This window comes from Staurois parvus, unplaced genomic scaffold (genome assembly GCF_062004578.1).
Source record: "Staurois parvus isolate SC_StPar_1 unplaced genomic scaffold, SC_StPar_1.0 ptg000354l, whole genome shotgun sequence".
NCBI lineage: Eukaryota > Metazoa > Chordata > Amphibia > Anura > Ranidae > Staurois > Staurois parvus.
Window position 1 is genome coordinate 2,730,330 of NW_028318150.1, and position 24,674 is coordinate 2,755,003.

The 24,674-nt window shown below is 41.7% G+C and overlaps 1 protein-coding gene across 2 annotated transcripts in view; it reads left to right on the plus strand.

Annotated features, from left to right (window-relative positions):
- REEP5 (receptor accessory protein 5) overlaps positions 1 to 24,674 on the plus strand; it is a 58,432-nt gene that overhangs the window by 31,563 nt on the left and 2,195 nt on the right. For both annotated transcript variants that reach the window (XM_089684733.1, XM_089684732.1), the window contains exons 3-4: positions 18,829 to 18,967; positions 21,211 to 21,379. In XM_089684733.1, coding sequence (XP_089540859.1) covers positions 18,829 to 18,967; positions 21,211 to 21,379 — 308 coding nt within the window. The remainder of the gene's footprint in view (positions 1 to 18,828; positions 18,968 to 21,210; positions 21,380 to 24,674) is intronic.

The following is a 24,674-nucleotide window of genomic DNA, read 5'->3' on the forward strand; positions in this document are numbered from 1 at the left end:
GTAAATGGCATAGATATCAAAAAAGATTACGCATGTAATAAAAAAAGCAAACGGTGCAATTAATCACCTCTTAGTAAGGTGTACTAACAATAGAACTTAATAGTGAACTTGTAACCAGTGTTCTAACAGTTCAAAGGAAAATAGAGTCTTTCATATAATTTTCCATCAATTCATACATCAAATTGGATTGACTTCTTCCGTGACTATGGAACCATCACCATCCTCAATTGTGCCCCATTTTAATACTCTATGTGCATAACTCATGCCACGTCTGTACTCCCAGAACTCTCACCTCCATGGAAATGTATACAGGCCCATAAATGTTAAAATGTTAAATTGTGAATTTGTGCCCAAAACTGAACTGCATATTCCAGATGAGGTCTTTAATAATGATTTGTACAAGGACAAAATTATCTCCCGTTAAGTCTCCGAATTTTGCTAGCTTTAGAAACTGCAGCTTGGCATTGCATGCTATTAAGTCTATGATCTACCAGAACACCCAGATCCTTCGCCATCATGGACTCCCCCAGCTGTTCTGCTTATTAACATTAAACCTCATATGCTACACTTTTTATTATTTTTATCCAATTAATTAGTGCATTGAGGTCAGCTTGTAAGTTAGAAACATCCTGTAAGGACATAATTCTACTGTAAGATTGGTGTCATCTGCAAGAACTGAATTGGTATTTTAATCCCACACTCTGAAATATGTTAAAGTAAGGGTCTCAACACTGAAACTTCATTTAGAGCAGGGGTGTCAAACTGGTGGCCCTCCAGCTGTTCTGAAACAAATCCCATCATGCCTCTACCTTTCGGAGTCATGCTTGTAACTGTCAATCTTGCAAAGCCTCATGGGACTTGTAGTTTGGCAACAGCTGGAGGGCCGCCATTTTGACACCCAAGATTTAGAGTATAAAACAATCGCTGCTCCCTGAATACAGTCTTTTAGCCAGTTTTCTGTCCATTTTATAAATAGAATTTAAAAGCCTGTAGACTTTAAATTACAAATTTTCTGTGTGTGGGGAACTGTGTGCAAAATCCAATTATCTTCTATCCACAGCCACGCCTTCGTCTAAGGCAGTGTTTCTCAACTCCAGTCCTCATGGACCCCCAACAGGTCATGTTTTCAGGATTTCCATTAATTTGCACAGGTGATTTGATCAGTTTCACTGCCTTAGTAATTACCACAGCTGTTTCATCTGAGGGAAATCCTGAAAACATGACCTGTTGGGGGTCCATGAGGACTGGAGTTGAGAAACACTGGTCTAAGGTTTTGCTTACCTCCTCATAAAATTAGTTTGACAACTTCTGTCTTTCATGAGTTCATGCTGACTTTGCTGCAAATATTTTCTAGCAAAAACTCTTCTATATGGTCTTTATTAAACCCTTAAGTATCTTCCCAGCTATAGAAGGTAAGCTAACTGGTATGTGGTTTTTAAATATAGGCAGCACATTGACCTTACACCAATCCAGTGGTGTATTAGTACTAGCAGAGCTAAACTCTGAGGACCCTTGCGTGTAAACCATGTAGTTCAGGTGCTTTTATTCACCTTTTATTTTGTCTAAATGTTTCTGGACCATATATGCTTCGAGCCATTATGGATTGTTTGGAGCTATATGTCAATCTCCTCATTAAAGAATAAGTTTCCCTTTTCAAAAAAAAATTAATAAATGCGCATCTTTTTGCAGGTAAAAAAAATGTGCATTTATTTTTATTTTATTTTTTTTTTTAATTGGGAGCCTGCAAAGCATTGCACCCTCAATCAGCAGATCATTGGTGCTATGCAGGGCTCTCACAGACTGTGTAAGCTTTCTGCTTGTTCCTCCTATCAGTTACACAATGACAGCGCCATGGTAGTTCATTGAGAACTACAACCTGACACCCGCAAAGGCTGTAGTTGTAGTTTCCCATTGACAGGACACAGGGGCAGCACTAACGTATTACATGTTACACTCTGAATATGGGTATAACACGACACATGTTAGAAAACGTGAAGTTATCCTTTAGTCCTGGTTCACATATATGCGGCCAGGCAAGCCGCATTTTGCGCAGGCACAAGAGCCTATTCATTTGAATGGACTCCTGTGCCCCGGGACACGCAGGGAAGAAGTCCCTGCACTTCTTTGGAAACAGCAGCCTGCACGTGAAACCTCGTTTCTCAGTGCGGTTTGCGATTTTCCAGTGCAGGTGGCTTTCCATTAGAATTAATGGCACCCGCTTGTGGGTCCGCATTCTTCTGTGTGGGTGATGCGGGGCAATTTATTTAATTTTGTGTTTTTTTTTTTTTTTTTTTTTTTTTGTGTGGATCCACAGTGGCACCACCCACACATATGTAACCTAGCCTTAACTAGTTGACAACCGCAGATAGCCGAATGACGGCTACACTGCGGCCGGCCAGTTCTGGGAGGGCATCGTATGACGTCCTCCCAGAACGCGCACCCGGCAATCTCCGTCATCGCTGTGTCCTACGGCTGATCACATGATGTGGTAAAAGGCCAATCACAGCGGCTTTTTACCACATGATCAGCCGTGTCCAATGACACGCTGATCACCGGGAAATGCAATTGCCAGTTCTCGGCTGCACTTTCCTCACACTGTCAGAACGTGGGGAAGGTACTGCCGAGAACCGGCAGTTGTCAGAGCAGGTATCGGCACCGATCATCAGGGCACTGATGATCAGTGCCCTGATGATCGTTGCCCATCAGTGCCACCCACCTGTGCCAGTCAGTGCCCAGCAGTGCCGCCAGTTAGTGCTGACTATCAGTACCCATCATCAGTGCTGCCTCATCAATGCACATCAGTGAAGGAGAAAAATTACCTGTTTGCAAAATTTTATAATAGAAACAAACACTTTTTTTTTTTTTCAAATTTTTTGCTCTTTTTTTTGTTTATAGCGCAAAAAGTAAAACACCCAGTGGCAAGTAAATACCACCAAAAGAAAGCTCTATTTGTGAGAAAAAAATGATAAAAATTTCACACAGGTTTACTCTAAATAAATTAGCATTTTGGTTGCTTTGCTTTGTGTTTTGAAAAAAAAACATTCCAATCCCCTTGTTTCAGTGTAGGGATTACAACATAAACAGAAAACTTGGGTGTAGATGTTTCTTTTGTGCATTGTGACTTTTCTACTTCTATAGGTGTTAAAATATGACTTGAAGGTATTGGCATGGATCATTGCTCTACAAGTCATAGTTATTGCATCTGAGCAAGATGTGAAATCACAGCCAATCTCCAGTCTCAGCGGAGTGGAAGGTATGGCGGGCGGGTGTACCAATTTTTTTTCTTCCCCCACTCCTTTTATTAGACACATATTACAGGAGGGTGAGTCATTGTACCTCTTACACACTAACCTCACTAGCTGATCAGGAAATGGTGGGCATGGGGAAGAAATGTGATCCCTGGCCTGAATACCGCAGAATGACTGTGTCTCTATTAACCCCTCCTCGTCCTTGTTCAGTGCCGTAGATGTGGTTTTCTGAGAAAATAACTTGTATATACAGCAAGTAGTGTCTTCACTGTGATTCATGTACAGTACGATGTACACTTCCATGTATCCACTGGTTTTAATCTTATAGTGAATATGTGTGATTGTGCAATACACCACTAATTATTCAGAGTAAACACAAAACCAGTGGCAGGTATGTTGTGGTGTGTGTTGTGTTTTTTTTTTTTTTGTTTTTTTAAGCCATCTTTGCACTGACTGCCCAGCTTTACCTGCAAAATGTGATATGGTTTCTAATGTGTATGTGAGATTGCTGTGGTTTCTCAGCATGATTAAAAGTGTGTGTGTTGCAGATTGCTGGGAACAATGTCCTGAATTACAGTGCAGCAGAGCACACAGAGTTTAAAGCGGACTAGTTTTCTAGTAGGATCATCAGATATTTTCTCTTATCAAACACTTCTAAGAAACACATATAAGAAAATGCTTTCAATGGTGTATATTTAGAAGACCAAAAAGGATCAAACTAGAGAAGTTCATTGTTGGGGTTTCAGAACCATTTAGGGATACAGGATGCACTGAAAAACAGTTGGAAAGAGCCAGTCTCATTAAGTTGTTTCTGGATCATGTGAGCTGGATGTAACTCTGCAATGTGGGTGTTCTGCCTCCAGCAGGGAAAATTATTTATGCAATAATAAATTCAGCCACTAGGTGGAGACCTCAAATTTACTGTTTAGGCTAAAAAGAAAAGGCAGTGCTCTTGGTAGAGGGGAAAGCGCTTGGTGTTAATAAAAATTCCCATCGCTCTGACAAAAAGAGATGAGGATGCATCTTGGGTACTCGGACACCATCTTTGAAACTGAGGGGAAGGAAGCAGCCATAATTCTCTGCAGCACATGTCATGGACTGAATGTACATCCCTTACAGGCAGCATCGCTGGTGAGCATGGACTTATTGCCATCTGCAACTTAACCACTTCATTGTGTTTTGTATTTTTCATATTTTGATTATTTGTACTTCTTATCTGTTTTCCCCAATAGTTTCATCCCATATATAACACACACTCACAACTTCTCTGCATAAATGAATACACCTCTTGTGAAAAGTAAGATTTTAATCAATATCTCAATGAACACAACAATTTCCAAAATTGTGTTTAGCTCATTACATGAAAGTAAAGTTAATATTATAATTTAGATTACAAAATCTTCAGTTTTACTCAAATTAGTTGATGCAAAAATGATTACACCACACAAAAAAAAGACGACTACATCTAGTGTTTTGTATGACTTCCATGATATGTAAGAACAGCACCAAGTTGGCGAAATATTGCAACATCGATATTTTTCCATTTTTCAAGAACGACCTCTATTAGAGCCTGGATGCTGGATGGAGAGTGATGCTCAATTTGCCCCTTCAGAATTCCCCATAGGTATTCGATTGGGTTCAGATCAGGAGAAATACTTGGCCACTGAATCACTTTCACTCTGTTCTTCTTCAGAAATCAACAGTGGCCTTATGTGTTTTGGATCATTGTCATGTTGGAAAAGTGCACAACAACAAAGGGCACAGAGTGGTGGTAGCATCTTCTCTTTCAATATAGAGCAATACATCTGTGAATTCATGATACTATCAATGAAATCCAACTCCTTGCCATTAGCAGCACTCATGCAGCCCCACAGGACACTGCCACCACCATGTTTCACTGTAGGTACCATGTGGGGGCTGCCTGCGTGGAGTGTCTGTGACTGGTGATCATTGGCGGAACAAGCGGTCTGTCTCTCTCTCTGGGGGCACAAGCAGCCAGTCTCTCTCTGTGGGGGCACAAGCAGTCTCTCTCTCGGCAGAAGCGGTCTCTCTCTCTGTGGGGGCACAAGCGGTCTCTCTTCCTCTCCCTTTCTCTGTGGGGGCACAAGCGGTCTCTCGCTCTCCCTCTCTCTGTGGGGCACAAGCGGTCTCTCTCTCTCTGTGGGGCACAAGCGGTCGGTCTCTCTCTCTCTCTCTGGGGGCACAAGCGGTCTCTCTCTCTCTGGGGGCACAAGCGGTCTCTCCTCTCTTCCTCTCTCTCTGTGGGGCACAAGTGGTCTCTCTCTCTCTCTCTCGAAGCGCTGTCTGTGTCTCTCTATTGCTCTCTGTGGGGGCACATGCGGGCGGTCTCTCTCTCTGTGGGGGCACAAGCAGTCGGTCTCTCTCTCTGTGGGGGCACAAACGCTATCTGTCTGTGTCTTTCCCTAGGGGCATAAGCAGGCTTTCACTCTCCCTCTCTCAGAACAAGCAGTCTCTCTCTGTGTGGGTGAACAAGCAGTCAGTCTCTCTCTCTGGGGGAACAAGTGGTCTCTCTCAAGGGATGCAAGTAGCTGGTCTTGCCTAGGGCGCAAAATAGTCTAGCACTGGCCCTGTGTGTGTGTGTATGTATGTATGTGTGTATGTATGTACACTGCTCAGAAAAATTAAAGGAACACTTTAAAAACACATCAGATCTTGATGATGGATATCTATACTAATATGGACGGGGTAATGTGTTAGGAACGTAAGGTTGCCCCAACATTTGATGAAAATGATCAACCTACAGAAGACTGAATTCGGATACCCCGATAATCAAAGTGAAAAAATTATGCAGCAGGCTAGTTCTCATTGCAGCAACTCAAAATGGTGCTCAGTAGTTTGTATGGCCCCCACGTGCTTGTATGCATGTCTGACAACGTCGGGGCATACTCATAATCAGACAATGGATGGTGTCCTGGGGTATTTCCTCCCAGATCTGGACCACGGCATCACTGAGCTTCTGGACAGTCCTGAGGTGCAACCTGGCGGCGTCGGATGGACTGAAACATGATATCCCAGAGGTGTTCTATTGGATTTAGGTGAGGCGAGCGTTGGGGCCATTTAATGGTATCAATTCCTTCATCCTCTCAAGAACTGCCTGCATACTCTTACCACATGAGGCCTGTCATTGTTGTGCACCAAGAGGTACCTAGGACCCACTGCACCAGTGTAGGGTCTGACAACGGGTCCAAGGATTTCATCCCGATATCTAATGGCAGTCAAGGTGTCATTGTCCAGGCTGTAGAGGTCTGTGCATCCCTCCATGGATATGCCTCCCCAGGCCATCACTGACCCACCACAAAAATGATCATGCTGAATGATGTTACAGGAAGCATAACATTCTCCACGGCTTCTCCAGACCCCTTCATGTCTGTCACATGTGCTCAGGGTGAACCTGCTCTCCTCTTTGAAAAGCACAGGGCGCCAGTGGTGGACCTGCCAATTCTGGTTTCAATAGCAAATACCAATCAAGCTCTGTGGTGATGGGCAGTGAGTACAGGGCCCTCTAGAGGATGTTGGGACCTCAGGCCACCCTCATGAAGTCTGTTTCTGATTGTTTGGTCAGAGACATTCACATCAGTGACCTGTTGGAGGTCATTTTGTAGCGCTCTGGCAGTGCTCCTCCTGTTCCTCCTTGCACAAAGGAGCAGATACCTTTCCTGCTGATGGGTTAAGGACCTTCTATGGCCCTGTCTTACTCTCCTAGAGTAACTGCCTGTCTCCTGGGATCTCCTCCATGCTCTTGAGACTGTGCTGGGAGATACGCAAACCTTCTGGCAATGGCACGTATTTATGTGCCATGCTGGAGGAGTTGGACAGCGAAAAACAGTCGGAAAAGATGAGTAGGGAAAAAAATGACAGTGGGCTCCACCTGTAAAGCCATTCCTGTTTTGGGGGTCGTCTAATGTAGTGCACCTGTTGTTAATTTCATTAACACCAAAGCAGCTGAAACTGATTAACTTTGTTACTTACCTGACCTGATCAATATCCCCGAAATTTCATTGACTTGAGGTTATACTCAGATTAAAAAGTGAAGTGTGTATTGTATTATATAAATCGAGCCATTGATGTTACATGGGGTGGGGTCACAGGTGTGATGTCCCCGGGTGGCCCCGCCCCTTACATATTTTAATATTTAAGAACTGTCATACCACCAGGCAGAAGGCTAGAAGCCATCGTTGGAAGTGGAGCCTTTTTTAAAATTCTTTTTTCAGGTAGGCAGAGGCGGGCATCGTGATTGACGTTGGATCTACTGTGGGGGACATTAGTTTAGTTTTTTTTCTATTAATAAAGGACTTGTCAAAGACCGTGTCCTGTCTGACACTTTGTTCTTTGTGAATGAGTAGGGGTACTCATACTCATTCACATGGGGGGGGCGGGCTTCCAGATTCCAATAAGCCCCCTGCCCACAGACCCCCCACAACCCCTGGCTAGGGTTGTGGGGAAGAGGCCCATGTCCCCATCAACATGGAGACGATGTGCTTTGGGGGGGACCCCCCCTGTCCCAAAGCACCCCCCCCCATGTTGAAGGCATGTGGCTTGGAATGGTTCAAGATGGGGGGGGGGACCTGCCGGGCTGCATGCTCGGATAAGAGTCTGGTATGGATTTTTGGGGGGACCCCCACACTATTTAAAAAAAAAAAAAAAAATTTGGCATGGGAGTTCCCCTCAAAATCCATACCAGATCTGAAGGGCTTGGTATGAATGGGAGGGGGGCTCCCACCCCGGTTTTTTTAATTGCCGGCAATTCTTTTACATTTATCGGTCAGTGGGGAACTCTATTGACAGCTGAAACATTAACACATGGTTGTCACTATTAAAATAGCGCATGATTTAAGAAAATAACTCATGCAATATTTTAGTAGCGTTTACTTTTTTCTGATCTCTGGAATGGATTAATTTGGTTTTCAATGCATTCCTATGGGAAACGACGTTTCGGTTTACGGCTTTTTTTCGCTATAAGAAAAGTCCTGCAGAATGAATTAAATTCGTAAACTGAGGTATTACTGTATATTGTGTTGAGTAATTGTATTTAAACTGGGGTTAGCCCAGACTATGTTTATTTCTGTGCGTGCTAAACCTGTTTTTCAACCAGTCGATACAAATCTGTAAACAAGGCAAAAATATGAATTCTTTGCTTTGAAGATTGCTGTGTCTAAACAATACATATCAATCAAACCATCAAAAAAACAAATCTTTCATACACATTGTCATAGCAGGGTAAGGCCAATTGTCAGATCATGTCCTAATATAGTGCTGTGTGTTTGTGTTTCCATTATGGAGATATTAAGGCAAATTGCAGCAATAATACTCTTTAGTCTTTTTTAATGTATAGTTGATTGAGCTGTCAGTCAGTACTCCCTATAGGATTCTGTTTGTTGTTCTTGGCTATCATTGGACTATAATGTCTGTGCTTGCCATAATTTCAATTATTTTCAGCTCTTATTGGCTTTCATTGTTGAAAAGAACAGTCAGTAATGGCAAATAACAATTCTTTATATCTCAGATAATTGAGCGTTGATATCTTTCTGTGCATCAGTGAAGTGTCTTAGGCCTCATGTACACTGTTGTTCCTAAATGTGATTTGTAGGAGCTGTGTGGTGTGCGTTTTTTTCTTTTTTTGCCAAAACTCCTCTACTCAGCTTAATAAAAGCCTGTGTTTCTATGCAACACATAGGCTTTTATAAGAGTTTACCAGCAGCAGAGTTTTGGGGCAGTTCACCTCTCCTGCACACCAAAGAATCGTATTCTGGAAAGGAATGTTTTGGGCAAAAAATACGCCAACCGCGGAAAAAACTTGTGTAAACGTGCCAAAGCACTAGCTGCATTTATTCATTTTAGTGGAAAGTATTCTGGTCAATTAAATGAATGAATGAACGTTGCAGCGCTAAGTATGGTACCGCATTTACACAGATTTTTGCCACGTTTTAGCATTGTTCTGCTGCCAGTAGAGTTAACGTCTACAGCAGTTTCAATGTAAAGAGTGACCGTGGCACTTGAAGATCATCACTTGATGAAAACTTAATCACCTTTGGTGGGAAAGACCCTTGCGGCCTTTCACATGGGCATCATCAGTTCAGTTACTTTTATTTGCTGAGAAAAAAAACTGATGAATATGGATGCAGTTCACATTGGCTGCACTTCATTTCACATCTGTTTTAATATCTGTGGTTGTGGATTTTTTTTGGGTGGGAGGGGGGTTGCACATCTGTTCAGATCTGTAAAGGGAAAAGGGTGCAGCCTTGTTCTATTTTAAAATGAAAAAAAAAAAAAAGAGGACCCTAATGGACGTAAATGTAGGCGGGTGTAAACAGATGATCATCCATATACATCTGCAATCCCCTAGGAATAAATTGCTATTTTTTTTTTTTTCATTTGAAAACAGGCGAATGGAACATTTCAAGGGGCCCTTATTAAACTGGAACTTCAGAGAAAGGTGTCTTCCTTCTCCTTGGTCCAGACTGTAATCCACATTTTATTTCCCACTGCAGCTTTCCTTCTAAAAAGTATCCCCCTCCTTAATACCTATTACATAGATGGGGACGAGATCAGTGAGAAAAGGTTCAAGTGTTGCCCGGAACTCAAGTTTACTGCCTATCTATGTGGCATAGCTGAATGTAAGGGAACACTTGAGCTTCACATTCATGTGAAATTTCTGACTGGTACATTTGATGATGAATGGTATTCAAAAAGTACTTCAAAATTTTGTTTGCTTCTAACATTTGAATTGGGCAATGAATGGAATTTCCAAATTAAAATTATATTCACTGTTAAAAATTTAGCTGAGAAATTTTCCATGCTGCTACTTTGAATTTTCTCATCATTTCAGTCAAAAGGTTAACATGACCCCAACTAACAATCAGAAAATAGAACGACAGTCTGAGAATTTTTGAATGAAATCCTACTATTGTATGGCCAGCTTTACTAATGCAAGTAATGAAGGTGGATGCTTCTGTGTGCTACTGTGTTCAGCGCTGCAAGGTGGTATGGGTATGTGGTAGAGGACTTACTGGCTTAAAGTGTAATTCCACCTTCGTGGGGAAAAAAAATACAGCATATACAATTAAAATACAATTAAATTACAATTTAATTAAATTACAATTAAAATTAAAAAATACCGCATGTACAAGTCATATTGTAATTGAATGTTATTAAAAATTACCTTTCCTTTTCAGTTTGCAGCGCTGTAAGTTTCTGTAAAATGCAATATGGCTACCTGGAGGCATTCTGTACACAGATGGTGTACAAAACACCCCCAGAAATGTCATTTCCTTTTTGTTTGATTGGCTCACTGATTTTCACAGAATTAGATGCAAGTTAAATTTTGGGCATCCTCTGCAACAAAAAAAAAGAATTTGGTGACATATTCCCAAAGGGAAGACATGTCTAAAGGTATTTGGACCATACCACTTTCCTCATTAGAGCCCTGCAGGTGCAGGAGCCGGTCTGTAATGAAAACGTCACTTCCATTCACACTCTGCTCTGGTTCACGCTGAATGTGACTTTGAAATTGTGCTGCTTCATGTGAGCATGTGTGCAATTTCAAAGCTGCAGATCAGTGCGATTTGTACCTCCAGTGGCTTGTAACTTCATTTAACAGAAAGCCATGCAAGTCACAATGAAATTGGAAAAAATAGTGCAGGAGCTGTTTTTTGAAATTGCTCTACTTTAAATTGCACTGAATTAAGACCATAGAAACACATTAGATGCAACTTCAGGTGCGAATTGTAAATCGCATGTCACACCTGAAGTCGCATCGGTGTGAATCAGGGCTCACTCTGCACGTGGGACACAAATGGCTATTTCTCCAAAACACCAAAAGTAGGAATCATATGCAGGCCATAGATGGGTCAAAAACCGTCCGTTTTGTTTTTTTAACAAAAAAAAAATGAAAAATCGGTCGTTCAATAGGCCGACTTTACCACCAAACAAAAAAAAATCGGCCGATTTTCATCCCGTCTACAGCCGGCATTTAATTACTTCTGTCCCTGCAGAGAGCTCTGCTATTATATTTGACATGAAAAAGTATAGCGGTTGCAACAATGTATCTATTTGTATCCATTTCGGATACAGATGTTTTTATTAGGATACAAATAGATACATTGTTGTAATTGCAATACTTTTTCCATGTCAAATATAATAGCGGACTGGAATTCTTCTTCTTCTCCTCCCTCCTCCTCCTCCTCCTCCGTCTTCCTTCTTCTTCCTCTTCCTCCTCTTCCTTCTTCCTCTTCCTCCTCTTCCTTCTTCCTCTTCCTCCTCTTCCTTCTTCCTCTTCCTCCTCTTCCTTCTTCCTCTTCCTCCTCTTCCTTCTTCCTCTTCCTCCTCTTCCTCCTTCCTCTTCCTCCTCTTCCTTCTTCCTCTTCCTCCTCTTCCTTCTTCCTCTTCCTCCTCCTCCTCCTCTTCCTTCTTCTTCCAGGTCACGGCTCATGTGCAGATTTTTTTTATCGGTAAAAAGATCGCCGCTTTGCCCATCATTGCCGCGAAAATCGGCCGTTTTCTTTTTTTTTTTTTTTCAGAAAAATCAGCCAATTTTCGACCCATCTATGGCCTGCATAAGCCTTGCAATGTACATAGATCACCAAGAGGGGGAATCCTTTTTTGTTTTTTTGTTTTTTTCCTCAACAAAAAATGGGCTGGAGGTGGTATCTTACCATACACCTCAAAACGCCCACATTTTGGTGAGTTTAAACCTTAATTATGCCTGTGTTAATGAAGTGTAGGTCAGAAGGAATCAAGCCCCACCATTGAGATGATGGCCAGGCGGTATCCCTCCCCCTGGGATAAAGTGTATATAGGGTTAGGAAATGTTATCTAGTTGTCATTGACAGTGCTGGTGTCCAGCAGCAGGTGCATGCACCAACCAATGGCATCAATACTTGTGCAGGGGGAGCGGGTGCATCAGTGTGAGTAATGGCGGCAGGTGCTTGCCTTCCGATTATGTCTCCTTCCCATAGAACATGTGGATGAGCCTGGTCTTTGGGGGTTTTTTGCGGCTCAGCAAAAACCGAAACCTCAGTGTTTTAGGCATTTCTCTCACCTGCTATGCCTGTAAACACAGGACTTTTTGACTGACTTGCTAAAAGTAGGGGGGGGGGGGGTGGTAACAATGGAGTTCTGCTTGTGCTCCACAGAGGGTACTGCCACAAATTGGGCTTCATGCAGGGAAGTTGCTGACAGCCAGTAATGGCAGCCACAATGATGTGAATCATTGGAGAATCGTTCCATTTTGTTTTTTTTTGCAAACAAAGATAAGTATTTAACAATGATTAGACCTGTAGTTATGTGATTACTGTTACTACATACATTCCATTATTGTCACCAGTGCCTGCATATTGTCAAGGTTGTGTGCCATTATTGCCGGTCCCTTGTCTGGGTAATGCCAGATTTGCCATACAGCCAGGTACTATGGTATCCATTAATGTGGCACCAGGCACACGCTTTGTATTGAGGAACAAACTAATATTTAATTCCCTGCACGCCACTTACAGTGACTTGGATCAGAATGTGCTAATGTGGAATTTTTTTCATTTTGTGTAACTGATTTCTACTCTGTGGGTTCCTCAGACTGCTAGCACATGCAGAATGTTTTTTTTAATAATGCAGGCACTGTTTTAAATATCCGTTACGTATTCGCCTGCAGGGACAAATTAAAAATGAACACAACGGGTTTAGGTTTGCAGAAATGTTCTGGTGCCTGTGCAGGCAGACTAAAGCTGGCCGAGCACTGATGGATTTCCTTTTTTTTTTTTTTTTTTTTTTCCTTAATCCACACATATACAGTGTGAATGAATGCATATCCTGCTGTGCCTATTGTATGTTGACAGCCAGCCCCAACAGTTATGTAAATACCCAAACAATAGTTGTATTATCTGATTAGATGCAGCTGCTATTCAACCAACAATTTACTGCCCAGCTCCTTTTTGATGTTTTTTTGAGTAATTTTTTATTTATTTATTTTTTGCTCAGTTCATCAGGAGCTCTCAATGGACACACGGTGCCCCCATAGCAAGCTGCTAGCTGTGGGGGCACCCGACAGGAGGGATGGGCCAGGAGAGCCTGTGGGGGACTGGAGAAAAGGAGGATCCAGGCTGCTGTGTACAAAACTATGTATAGACATGTTTGTTATTTAAAAAAAAAAAAAATTAACCTTTTAAAATCGTTTAAGGATATGCTTGTAAATGCTTCATTCTATCACTTTTTTTACATGAAGCAGCTTATTATTATTATTATTATACAGGATTTATATAGCGCCAACAGTTTGCACAGCACTTTACAGTATAAGGGAGACAGTACAATTATAATACTTTCAGTACAGAAGGAATGTGAGGGCCCTGCTCGTGGAGCTTACAATCTAGAGGAAGGGGGAGATGTTACAAAAGGTGATAGCTGCGGGGGATGATCTGGTGGAGGTGATTCAAGTACAGTTCTTAGGTGGAGGTAGGGTAGGCTTCCCTGAATAAGTGAGTTTTCAAAGATCGCCTAAAGGCAGACAGGGTGGGAGCTGACCGGACATGCTGTGGTAGGGAGTTCCAGAGGATGGGAGAGGCTCTGGAGAAGTGCTGGAGGTGAGCGTGGGAGGAGGTGATGAGCGAGCTAGAGAGGTAGATATCTTGGGAGGAGCGGAGTGGGCGATTTGGGCGATATCTGCAGATGAGGTTGGCGATGTAGCTAGGGGCAGTGTTGTGGATGGCTTTGGCTTTAGAGCTCGTATACATTAGTGGTTGTGGAGCAGTAAAACCCCATGGCTGAGCCACTTTACCACCAATTAACCCCTCCCCTTGTTTCTGCTGAGGCAGTGACCAGGGATGTACCTATGCCTTGGTTGCAATTCTTTGCTTCACAGCTGTGGCAGGAATTCTATCTCATGTCGTGCTCGGTGGGCAGTGCCAAGCATGATCCTGTGGTTGTCCGGTAATTAGAGGGTTAAAACAGGCAGCGAAGAGGTGATACAATGCCTCCTCATGGTCTGTCCGTTCACTCTCTGAAGAGTGATCTGAACATGGATCGCACTTCACACAGCAAAGCAAGTCTAACCAAGGCCTTACTGTCACGTTTCATACCCATTAGTATAACTTGTGTATGGAAAATTTGCCTACAATTGAAAGTACCCCAGCTTTACAAATTCCATATATTGCAGGTTGCCTCTGTCTGGTCCAAAGTATGGTCTGCGTTCCCTGTGATCAGTATGAGGGGAATTTGTCAAATCTAGAGCAGCCAGAATTTGGATCAGTTGTGCATGGCAACCAATCAGCTTCTAGCTTTCATTCTAGCTTAAAGGCTAAGTTCACCTTTTTGAAGAAAAAAAAAATAGTAAACGCACATTTTTTTTTTTTTTTTTTTGCAGGCATAAAAAAAAGTGCTTTTATATTTTTTTTTTCTAAGGAGCCTGTAAAGCATTGTACCCACGAACAGCAAAGCACAGGTGCAATGTCAGGCTCCTGCAGAATTTCAAAAAAGCAAGGTGCCCGTACCTCTGATACAGGCAGGCAGTTACTTGAGAGTAGGAAGATCAATGATCTATGAGAGCTATGACCAGAACCCCCACAGTTCATTGAGGACTACAAGCTGTCATTTGCAATGGCTGATGCAACTATTCTGTTGCACTGTTTGAAATTGTGACAGCAGGTGCAGGGAGAAGATCCCCTGCTTGCTGTCACGGGGGGGGGGGGGGGGGTTAATGCTGAACATGTTGCACCCTAAGTACGGGTGTAAAATATTCAGAAAGGTGAGCTTTAACACTCTGCACATCCTTATACTCATCCTTCAAAGAGCATATTATCCCAGCTTCTGGAATCCTCCTTTGCCCAAAAACATCTCCAACTGATAGTCCTTATTCACAGCGCTAGAGTATACACTATATTGCCAAAAGTATTGGGACGCCTGCCTTTACACGCACATGACTCTGTGCAGGCCAGTCAAGTTCCTCCACTCCAAACTCACTCATCCATGTCTTTATGGACCTTGCTTTGTGCACTGGTGTGCAGTCATGTTGGAACAGGAAGGGGTCATCCCCAAACTGTTCCCACAAAGTTGGGAGCATGAAATTGTCCAAAATATCTTGGTATGCTGATGCCTTAAGGGTTCCCTTCACTGGAACTAAGGGGCCAAGCCCAACCCCTGAAAAACAACCCCACACCATAATCCCCCCTCCACCAAACTTTACACTTGGCACAATGCAGTCAGGCAAGTACCTTTCTTCTGACAACCGTCAAACCCAGACATGTCTATCAGATTGCCAGACAGAGAAGCGTGATTTGTCACTCCAGAGAACACATCTCCACTGCTTTAGAGTCCAGTGTTGACGTGCTTTACACCACTGCATCCGATGCTTTGCATTGCACTTGGTGATGTAAGGCTTGGATGCAGCTGCTTGGCCATGGAAACCCATTCCATGAAGCTCTCTATGCACTGTTGTGCTAATCTGAAGGTCACATGAAGTTTGGAGGTCTTTAGCTATTGACTCTGCAGACAGTTGGCGACTTCTGCGCACTGTGCGCTTCAGCTTGTGCTGATCCCGCTCTGTCATTTTACGTGGCCTGCCACTTCATGGCTGAGTTGCTGTTGTTCCCAGTTGCCTCCACTTTGTTATATTACCACTAACAGTTGACTGTGGAATATTTAGTAGCAAAGAAATTTCATGGATGGACTTATAGCACAGATGGCAACCTATCACAGTACCACGCTTGAATTCACTGAGCTCCTGAGAGTGACCCATTCTTTCACAAATGTTTGTAGAAGCAGTCTGCATGCCTAGGTGCTTGATTTTATACATCTGTGGCCATGGAAGGGATTGGAACACCTGAATCCAATGATTTGGAGGAGTGTCCCAATACTTTTGGCAATATAGTGTACATACTGTATGTGCAATGTTCCTTAATCAACAATCCTCTTCAAGTGATCTTCTCACCAATATCTTAAATGATAGCCAGATAGTAAGGCCCCTCTTGTATAATGGGTCAAATCGCACGTGTGTTCAACAATCCAATTTTTAAAAATTTAAATCAGATTTTTTAAAATTGAAATCAAATCATTGATTTTTATTATTTTATTTTATTAAAATGCTTTTGGAGTAAAAATCTATTTAAAGATAGTTTTCTATTTAAGATACATTAGTAATTTACTTTATTCAGCATAAAATGGAGCTTAGTTATGTAGAAGGAGGCTGTATATTCTGCAATTTGGTAAACTCATTCAATGAATCCAAGCTCTACAAGCTGAGATAACATGATGCATTCACACAATTTCACAGAAACCATGAGAAAAAACATTAAATACAAGAATTTGAGTAGATCTCCAGCTATGTGTGATTAACATAAAATCGGTTCTGATATTGCTGTTTTACTAACCTGACAGCTTATTATTCTAAAAAAGAAACCATTTGGTTTGCAGATATTAAAGAGTCTAACTACCAGCAAGAATGAGTCGGATTCCTTACATTTAAAGAGTACCTGTCATTTAAGATCCATCATGGCAGTGCCTGTTAGAGGGCATCCACTCACCTTCTGCTGCCACGTCCCTCACCTTGTTGTCACTGCTGCATCACCAGCCGTACCATTAACCTCTTCCCGCCCGGCCTATGGCCAAATGGCGGCTGGCAAAAACCCCCAACTTTCCGGGTGGACGCGATATGGCGTCCTCTCGGGAATGCGCAGTGTGCGCGCCTGCAGAGCCGCGCAGCAGCGCGATCTGTCACCGGCCGTGTACCTCGGACACAGAAGATGACAGAATTGAGTACTGGCCCCGTTGCTGGTACCATGTGACTTGCTGTGACCAATCACAGCAGGTCACATGACAGTTGTATAAAATGGATGGCTTCGTTCATGCCATCCATTGTATATTAGTGTGTCTAGCTGTGAATGGTCACAGCAATCACATGCACAAGCTGGGCCAATCACAGCCCAGCTGTGTCATGTGATTAGCCGTGGCCAAATCACAGCTAAGCACAAAAAAAAAAAAAAACCATGAACGAATCGATGTCATTCAGGTAAATGCTTGGTTATAGCAAAGTAATTCTTTGCTATAAGCAAATTGTGTAAAAAAAAAAAAAAAAAAAAAAAAAAAAAATACTGATCACTTCCCCAAAGTAGTACAATGTTACTATGGTAACATTGTGCTACTTTGGTCATAGTGAAATATGAAAAAAAGTAATAAAAAATTAAAAATAATAAAATGTGTGTGTGTGTGTGTGTGTGTATATATATATATATATTTTTTTTTTTTTTCACACTGTCACCAGTCCGTGTCCCTTTTCACCACCATGCCAGTTATATGATGACGCTGTACTGCACTGGTGACAGTATGTAAAAGAAAAAAAAAAAAAACGGACAATTTTTTTAATTTTTTCATTATGACAAAAAAATACAACTTCAAAAAACTCGCCATCCCTCTTATGAAGTACGTCGGACTGTCTACTTTGCAAAAAGGGGTCATTTGGGGGATATCTGTACTGTTCTGACATTCTTGGACCTCAAGAAATTAGATTGGCTGTCAGTACTTCAGGATTGATCAATATTCAGATCTATACCATAGTTTGTGAACTCTATAAATTTCCTACAAACTAAAAAATACATCCTAATTTGGGTTATTTTCACCAAAGACATGTAGCAGAATACATCTCGGCCTAAATTTATGAAGAACAATTATTTATTTGCAAACTTTTATAACCGAAACAAAGAAACTTTTTTTTTTTTTTCAAACTTTTCGGTCTTTTTTTGTTTATCAAAAAATAAAAACCCCAGCGGTGATTAAATACCACCAAAAGAAAGCTCTAGTTGTGCGAAGAAAATGATAAAATTTTAGTTTGGGTACAATGTTGTATGACCGCGCAATTTTCATTCAAAGTGTGAGAGCGCTGAAACCTGAAAAATGGCCTGGGCAGGAAGGGGGTAAAAGTGTCGGTATTGAAGAGGTTAAAGTGAATGGGCCTGTCGGAGAGTCAACAGCGGGTCAGAGGAGGAGCCGCCGTGGGACAGAGGTGACAGTTGCTCTTTAAAAATTATGATATGATTTAATTTGAGCCTTTTCACTTGTGATTTAAATCCAGTCCACCTCGGCTAAACCATATTTCAGTCTTTTTTTTGTTGTGCCCCCTCAGTGTGTACAGATCTAGTTTTTGTTTTTTTAGTTTTTGGAATATACTTCACAGCAACAAAGATCATGTCATTTTTACCAGATGCAGAACTATGAATGGAAGGCCTTTCAATAATCAAGCTGTCCTCCATTCATAGGTCATGTTTCATTCATACTCTGTAGTACAGCTTCTGTGAATGGAAGAGCTGGGGGAAAAGAGTGGGCGTAGTCGGGCACCCAAAAATTATCTTACTGTTATGACATTCTGTTTAGATAAAAAAAAAAGTCTTTTCCAGATAGGCGCAATGGTTATTGGCAGTCATCCCTGGCATTGCTGCGTGTGTACAGTAGCGTAGCACATCAGGCTATAAAGTGAAGATAAGCTATCTATGCCTGAGATAATTGTTGCAATAAGAACCAGCAATGCAGGAGCTATTGGAATAAACTACTGTGAATAAAGACCATAATCTTTTCTGTTTCTCTTTTTCAGAATTAAAGCCATTGAGAGCCCAAATAAAGATGACGACACACAGTGGCTGACCTATTGGGTGGTGTATGGGGTGTTCAGCATTATAGAATTCTTCTCTGATATCTTCCTGTCCTGGTTCCCCTTTTACTACATGATCAAGGTAAGTTAGTCCATGGCATTGAAATGCTAGCCACTCACTGAAGGCAATCATTGTGCTTGTGCAGTGTTTTTCCTTGTCTGCATTCATTGTATAATTACCTCTCTCTTTTAGCCCTTGGATATGGTGATTTGCAGAGGTGTGTACCCACCAACATGTACAGTAGGGGGGGGCTCAACCTTTTGAAGTGCGAGGGCCACTTAAGTGATGTGGTAACCAGTCATCGGCCACACGAAGTGAAATGGTTCAGAATTTTGTTCTATTTTGAATAGCATAATAAACATTTTCCTCCTGCAGCTGCTAAATTCTGGCAGGAAGGAGAGCAGGAGGAGCCGGTTTTCAGCATTTGCAGGAGGAAAATGGAGAGAATTGTTTCCTGTATATGCTGCCCTGTCGCCCCTCCTCTCCCAGTGTAAAACAGAATGTGATAGGTAGGCCGCATGGGCCCCTGGAGCATGAGTTGGGATCGCCATTGTGACTCCCTGATGCTACACCAGTGGTTGGGGGAATGTCATAAAATACTTAACTATGGGGTTTTACTGTCTGTGGTTTACTTTCAGTCGTTTTTTTTTTTCAGCTGATGACTCCTTGCAAGCTAAGAAATTGGAATCATCAGATGAAGAGTGTTTTTACGTTTGCTTGTATTTGCACTGCTTGTTTATCTGATTTTAAAAGGTTTATCTGCTAATTGCTGGGCTGGACACAGAACCATGTGTCTGAGAACTTCATAAACATGTTCTCACTCCCACATCCCTTGGTAAATATGTATATTTGTATACCAGCCCAGGGTGTGACTTGTAAAGCAACTATATGTTTATGCAAATCGACTTGGCACATTGTTTTCCTTTAAAAAAAACTGCTAATACAAAGTGTTGAATGTTTGTGGCAGAAGCACCCTCCTCTTTTACCTCTGTGGTTTTTGTGTTGGCCTGAACATAATGTATGAATAAAGGCGAATACGGATTTGAATATATTTTTTTTTTTTTCATTTTTAATTAATTGGGAACTGTAAAATAAAACACAGGCTGAACGATTGGGAATGGTGAAACATTTTATGAACAAACTAGGAGCTTGGAACATGGGGCCCAATTATGTTCACCAACAATTAACAAAACCCAAGAGGTGTGTGGTAGTTGAACAAAGGATTGGGCAATCTGTGAAAGATGGAGGTAAAAAGGGTGGAAAGTAGAAGGAAAGGCCATCAGAGGAAGAGCCAGAAGTCCAGTAACATAGTAAGGCATGGAGTAGCCCTCTAAAGGTCTTCAAAGCAAACCTGTAATTAAAATACAAACCCAAATCTAACCCACCTTCCCTCCTGTCAGTTATGTTTGCCTCCAGGTCCTAATTTCATCCATCACATGGCAATGTAATGGAGAATATTCCCAATCACTGACACATTCTCCAATGTTATCCTCCAAAGGTTCTAAGCAACCACCATCCTTGCCAAGTATTGTCATTTCTTAATGGTCTGCCTGTCCTTTCTAAATTCAACCTCCCAGGTTGTCACCATAAATATAAATACAGATTGCTGATTTTTTTTTTTATATTGGCAATGTACATTATGTCATTCTGTAGCAGTGTAGTGCTCTAACCTGATCCAGTTCTAGCCACAATCCAGCATCACCTTCAGTCTTGCTTAATTGTAGAGGATCCTCTCCTTTACTGTCATTATTATGATTTCCCTGCACACTGTGAGCTGCTCAGTGTGCGTTGGAAGCTGCACTAAGTCAGAGCCTGCTTTATCTGGCTGGAAGACATCCAGCATAATCTAGCATGTACCTCCCCAGCATTATTGTCCCTGACCTGCTCCTTTCATTGGATTTTAGTTCTCCTAATCATGGAGGCTCAGCATGATATGTGGGTTTTGCCCAGGGCAGTCTATATGCAAATACAGCCAGCCTAGGAACACCCATGAATCCAGACTGACATCCAAGTATCAAGTCATTTTTGCATAACGCCTCCTAAAATCTAGTTCACTGATTAAGGTCTTGTGTCTCTGCAGAGGAATAAAGAGGCAGGGTGCCGTGATGACTTCAAGAAGTTAGTAACAGCACCCTGCTGGCCCCTCCCACCAGCCATGATCTGCCTGTGTTGCATAAGCACAGAGACCCAGTGATTTGACTTTTATTTATTGATTTTTTTTAACCTACAAATACTGAAGTGGCTTTTGTGACTTGCAATAATATATCTGTCAATGTTGTTATGGATATGGTTGCTGTGAATGATGTGTTGTTTCCTGTTTACAGTGTGGATTCCTGCTGTGGTGCATGTCTCCCAGTCCATCTAACGGTGCTGAGCTGCTTTACAAGAAAATTATCCGTCCATTTTTCCTCAAACATGAGGGTCAGATGGATCGCATAGTGAAGGACCTTAAAGACAAGGCTGCTGAGACTGCAGACACATTTGGAAAGGAAGGTAATTGAATTATTGTGTAAAGATCTAGATGAATATATAAAATCTATACATATACACACGTTTAGTCTCCCTCATTACAGTATTATTATTATTATACAGGATTTATATAGCGCCAACAGTTTGCTCAGCGCTTTACATTATGGAGGGAGACAGTACAGTAACAATACAGTTCAATACAAGAGGGATAGGAGGGCCCTGCTCCTTGGAGCTTACAATCTAGGAGGGAGGGGCTAGTGGTACAAAAGGTAATAACCGTGGAGGATGGAGTGGTAGGAGGAGGAGTTGATTCCAGTATTAGCTGGGGTCGGGGTAAGCTTCCCTGAAGAGATAGGTTTTCAGAGATCGCCTAAAAGTGAGCAGAGTAAGCGATAGCCTGATAGCTTGGGGTAGAGAGTTCCAGAGGATGGGGGAAGCCCTTGAGAAATCCTGGAGACGAGCATGGGAGGAGGAGACAAGGGAGCTAGAGAGTAGGAGGTCTTGTGAGGAGCGGAGAGTACAGTTTGGGTGGTATTTAGAGACCAGGTCGGTGATGTAATTAGGGGCAATGTTATGAACGGCTTTAGTGTTTTGAATTTTATCCGTTGGGCAATGGGAAGCCAGTGGAGGGATTGGCAGAGAGGGGTGGCAGATACAGAACGGTTAGTAAGGTGGAGTCTGGCAGCAGCATTCATGATAGACTGAAGAGGGGATAGCCTGCGATGAGGTAGGCCACGGAGGAGGGAGTTACAATAGTGAAGGTGAGATATAACAAGGGAGTGAATAAGTTGCTTAGTGGTTTCCGAGGTTAGGAACGGGCGTATCTTGGAGATGTTGTGGAGGTGAAGTTTGTCAGTGATTGGATTTGGGGCTGAAAGGACAGATTGGAGTCTAGGATTACACCTAGTACTCTGGCATGAGGGGAGGGACTGATGGTAGTGTTGTTGATCTTGATGGAAGGCTTGTATAATGGATTGTTTGTGTTCCTATCTCGTGGGGAAGAAAAGCTTTGCTTTACAGTACACTAAAATGATCAAACACCTGAAAGTGCAAGCAAATCATATTCTGTTTAATAGAGAATTTGAAAGCACTCACATAAGTCTCTGCCACTGATCGAGCTTGCAGAATAATATCTGTACATGCAGACACATACACTATTTGGTGTAGACATACTGTACATACTTTTTTTTTTTTTTTACTCCTAAACATTTCTACATTGCTTTATTTATCTCATGCTATCCAACATACATCCCTTGTTTGGAGCATTGTTCAGGGTAATGTGGTAAAGTAATTGAGGGACGTCCCATCTATTTATTTGGATCCTGGGTGACTTTTTATATTTTGTTGATTTGGATGAGCCCCAGCATTGCTTTATAATACATACAGTACATGTGCATACATTCTATAGTAAGGTGGAATCCATTCAGTCTTTCTTTGGGTTGGGAGAGGGAATCCATGCAGAACCTCCTTTTTTTTTTTTTTTTTTTTTTTTCCTGTCACTGTAAGCATCCTACAGATCATTCTAGAACTTGTCGATAAATCTGGCAACAGCAGCAATTCCCAGTTTAAGAATTCAGTTTGGCTGAATGATCTAATGATACCAGTTTTACAGAAGGATGCCACCAAGGTACTTCTGCAGTAAAACACCTTTTAGTAGGCTTTTCCTCCATTGAAACTGTGTAAAAGGGACACGTTCCATCAGGTTTGGATTTTTAAAATTTTGAGAAGACTTGAATTAAAGCCATAATAAATCCTTCACAAAAATAAAATATGTTGCAGCTAACTATTTCTTAGATGTGTTGGCTGCATTAGGTTCCTTTTTTCACATGATGGTCCATCCAATAAATGTTGTTGTTCAACTTCCTTTAGCCGACCAAGCTTTCCAGCAAAGACAATACACTGTTGCTTTAACTGCTTAAAAATGTTATCTGGAGTTCCGGTTTAATTTGTTAGATACAGTATTTAGATAGACATGACTAACACTACCATTCACCCTCGGCTGACCATGCTGCTGTTCAAAGGTGTCTCCATTGCTCTTCCAGTGGAGTGGATACATCCTAAGATTGAGTGTGTTACTGGCCAGATCAACAGCTGAAAGTAAAGTTAAAAAGAACCAAAAATATATGCAGTCACATTTAAAGCAGAACTATAGGTAAAACCTTTTTTTTCATGTAGAAAAGAGGGTAACCGGGACACTGCCAACTATGGACTATAGTGAGAATACCTAGGAAAAAGGGGGGTCAAAAATTATATAATAAACTAAATAGTGGCATATATATATATATATATATATATATATATATATATATATATAGGGGGAGGGGAGAGAGAGAATATATATATATATATATATATATACTGACTCACGTGGAAATAGTTATGTTTGGGTCCTGAGGACACCACATGGCTAAGGGAAAACAATGACAGAGGCACAAGATGCCTAAGTCAAGCGGGTCCAAAAGAGGTCAAACTGCGGCTTGTAATAAGAAAAATTTATAAATGTTTAATTGCCGTAAAAACATGAATCAATACACATGATAAAACAAAAAAACTTTTTTTCATTTTGGATAAAGTAAGGCAGGGTTATAACCCATCAGATTTTTTTATTTCTGCCATCTGTGTCTCATTGCGGAGATTTCCCTTCACTTCCTGTCCCATAGCCAAACAGGAAGTGAGAGGAAATTCCTGCAAATGAAAGTAGTTCTGGTAACCTAGGGGTCCCCAACGAATTAAGTGTCCCCAATGGAAGATTTCCCCTCTAACTTTTCTGGGGACAACTCACATTTTGGGGTTTTCTTTCAGTTTCACACAGACAGCAATAAAAGTGGACAGGTGTTCTAATCCATCTACACTGTCAAAAAAAAAAAGTTTTGCCTTTAGTTTTACTTTAGAATTGGTATACTGTATATTCAGTTCTTATTTAATAGGGGAGGTGGTGACGGTGATGTTCTCCATCTACCTCTCCATCTCAGCCTATCAGAGGAAGCCTTCATTCATTCATAAACCACAAAGCTTCTCGGGAATGGCTGAATGGCGCTCAGCCTGACTTAATTTTGTATTGAGGAAATGACAGCACATCTTTGTACTGCTGCTGAACCGTATGTTGTATTTCACAATCTCCACCTCAGCCAATCAGAGGAAGTCTTGTATTCACACATAAAATAAAACTACCTGTGAATGGACTAGCAGCGCTCAGCCTGACTCGATCTTGTTCCAGGGACAGGACGGGAAGTTCCGTACTGCTGCTGGAACAGCTACATACAGTTTATACAGCGCTGAAAGTATGTGCATGTATTGGTGAAGGAAGTAGTTTGTTTGA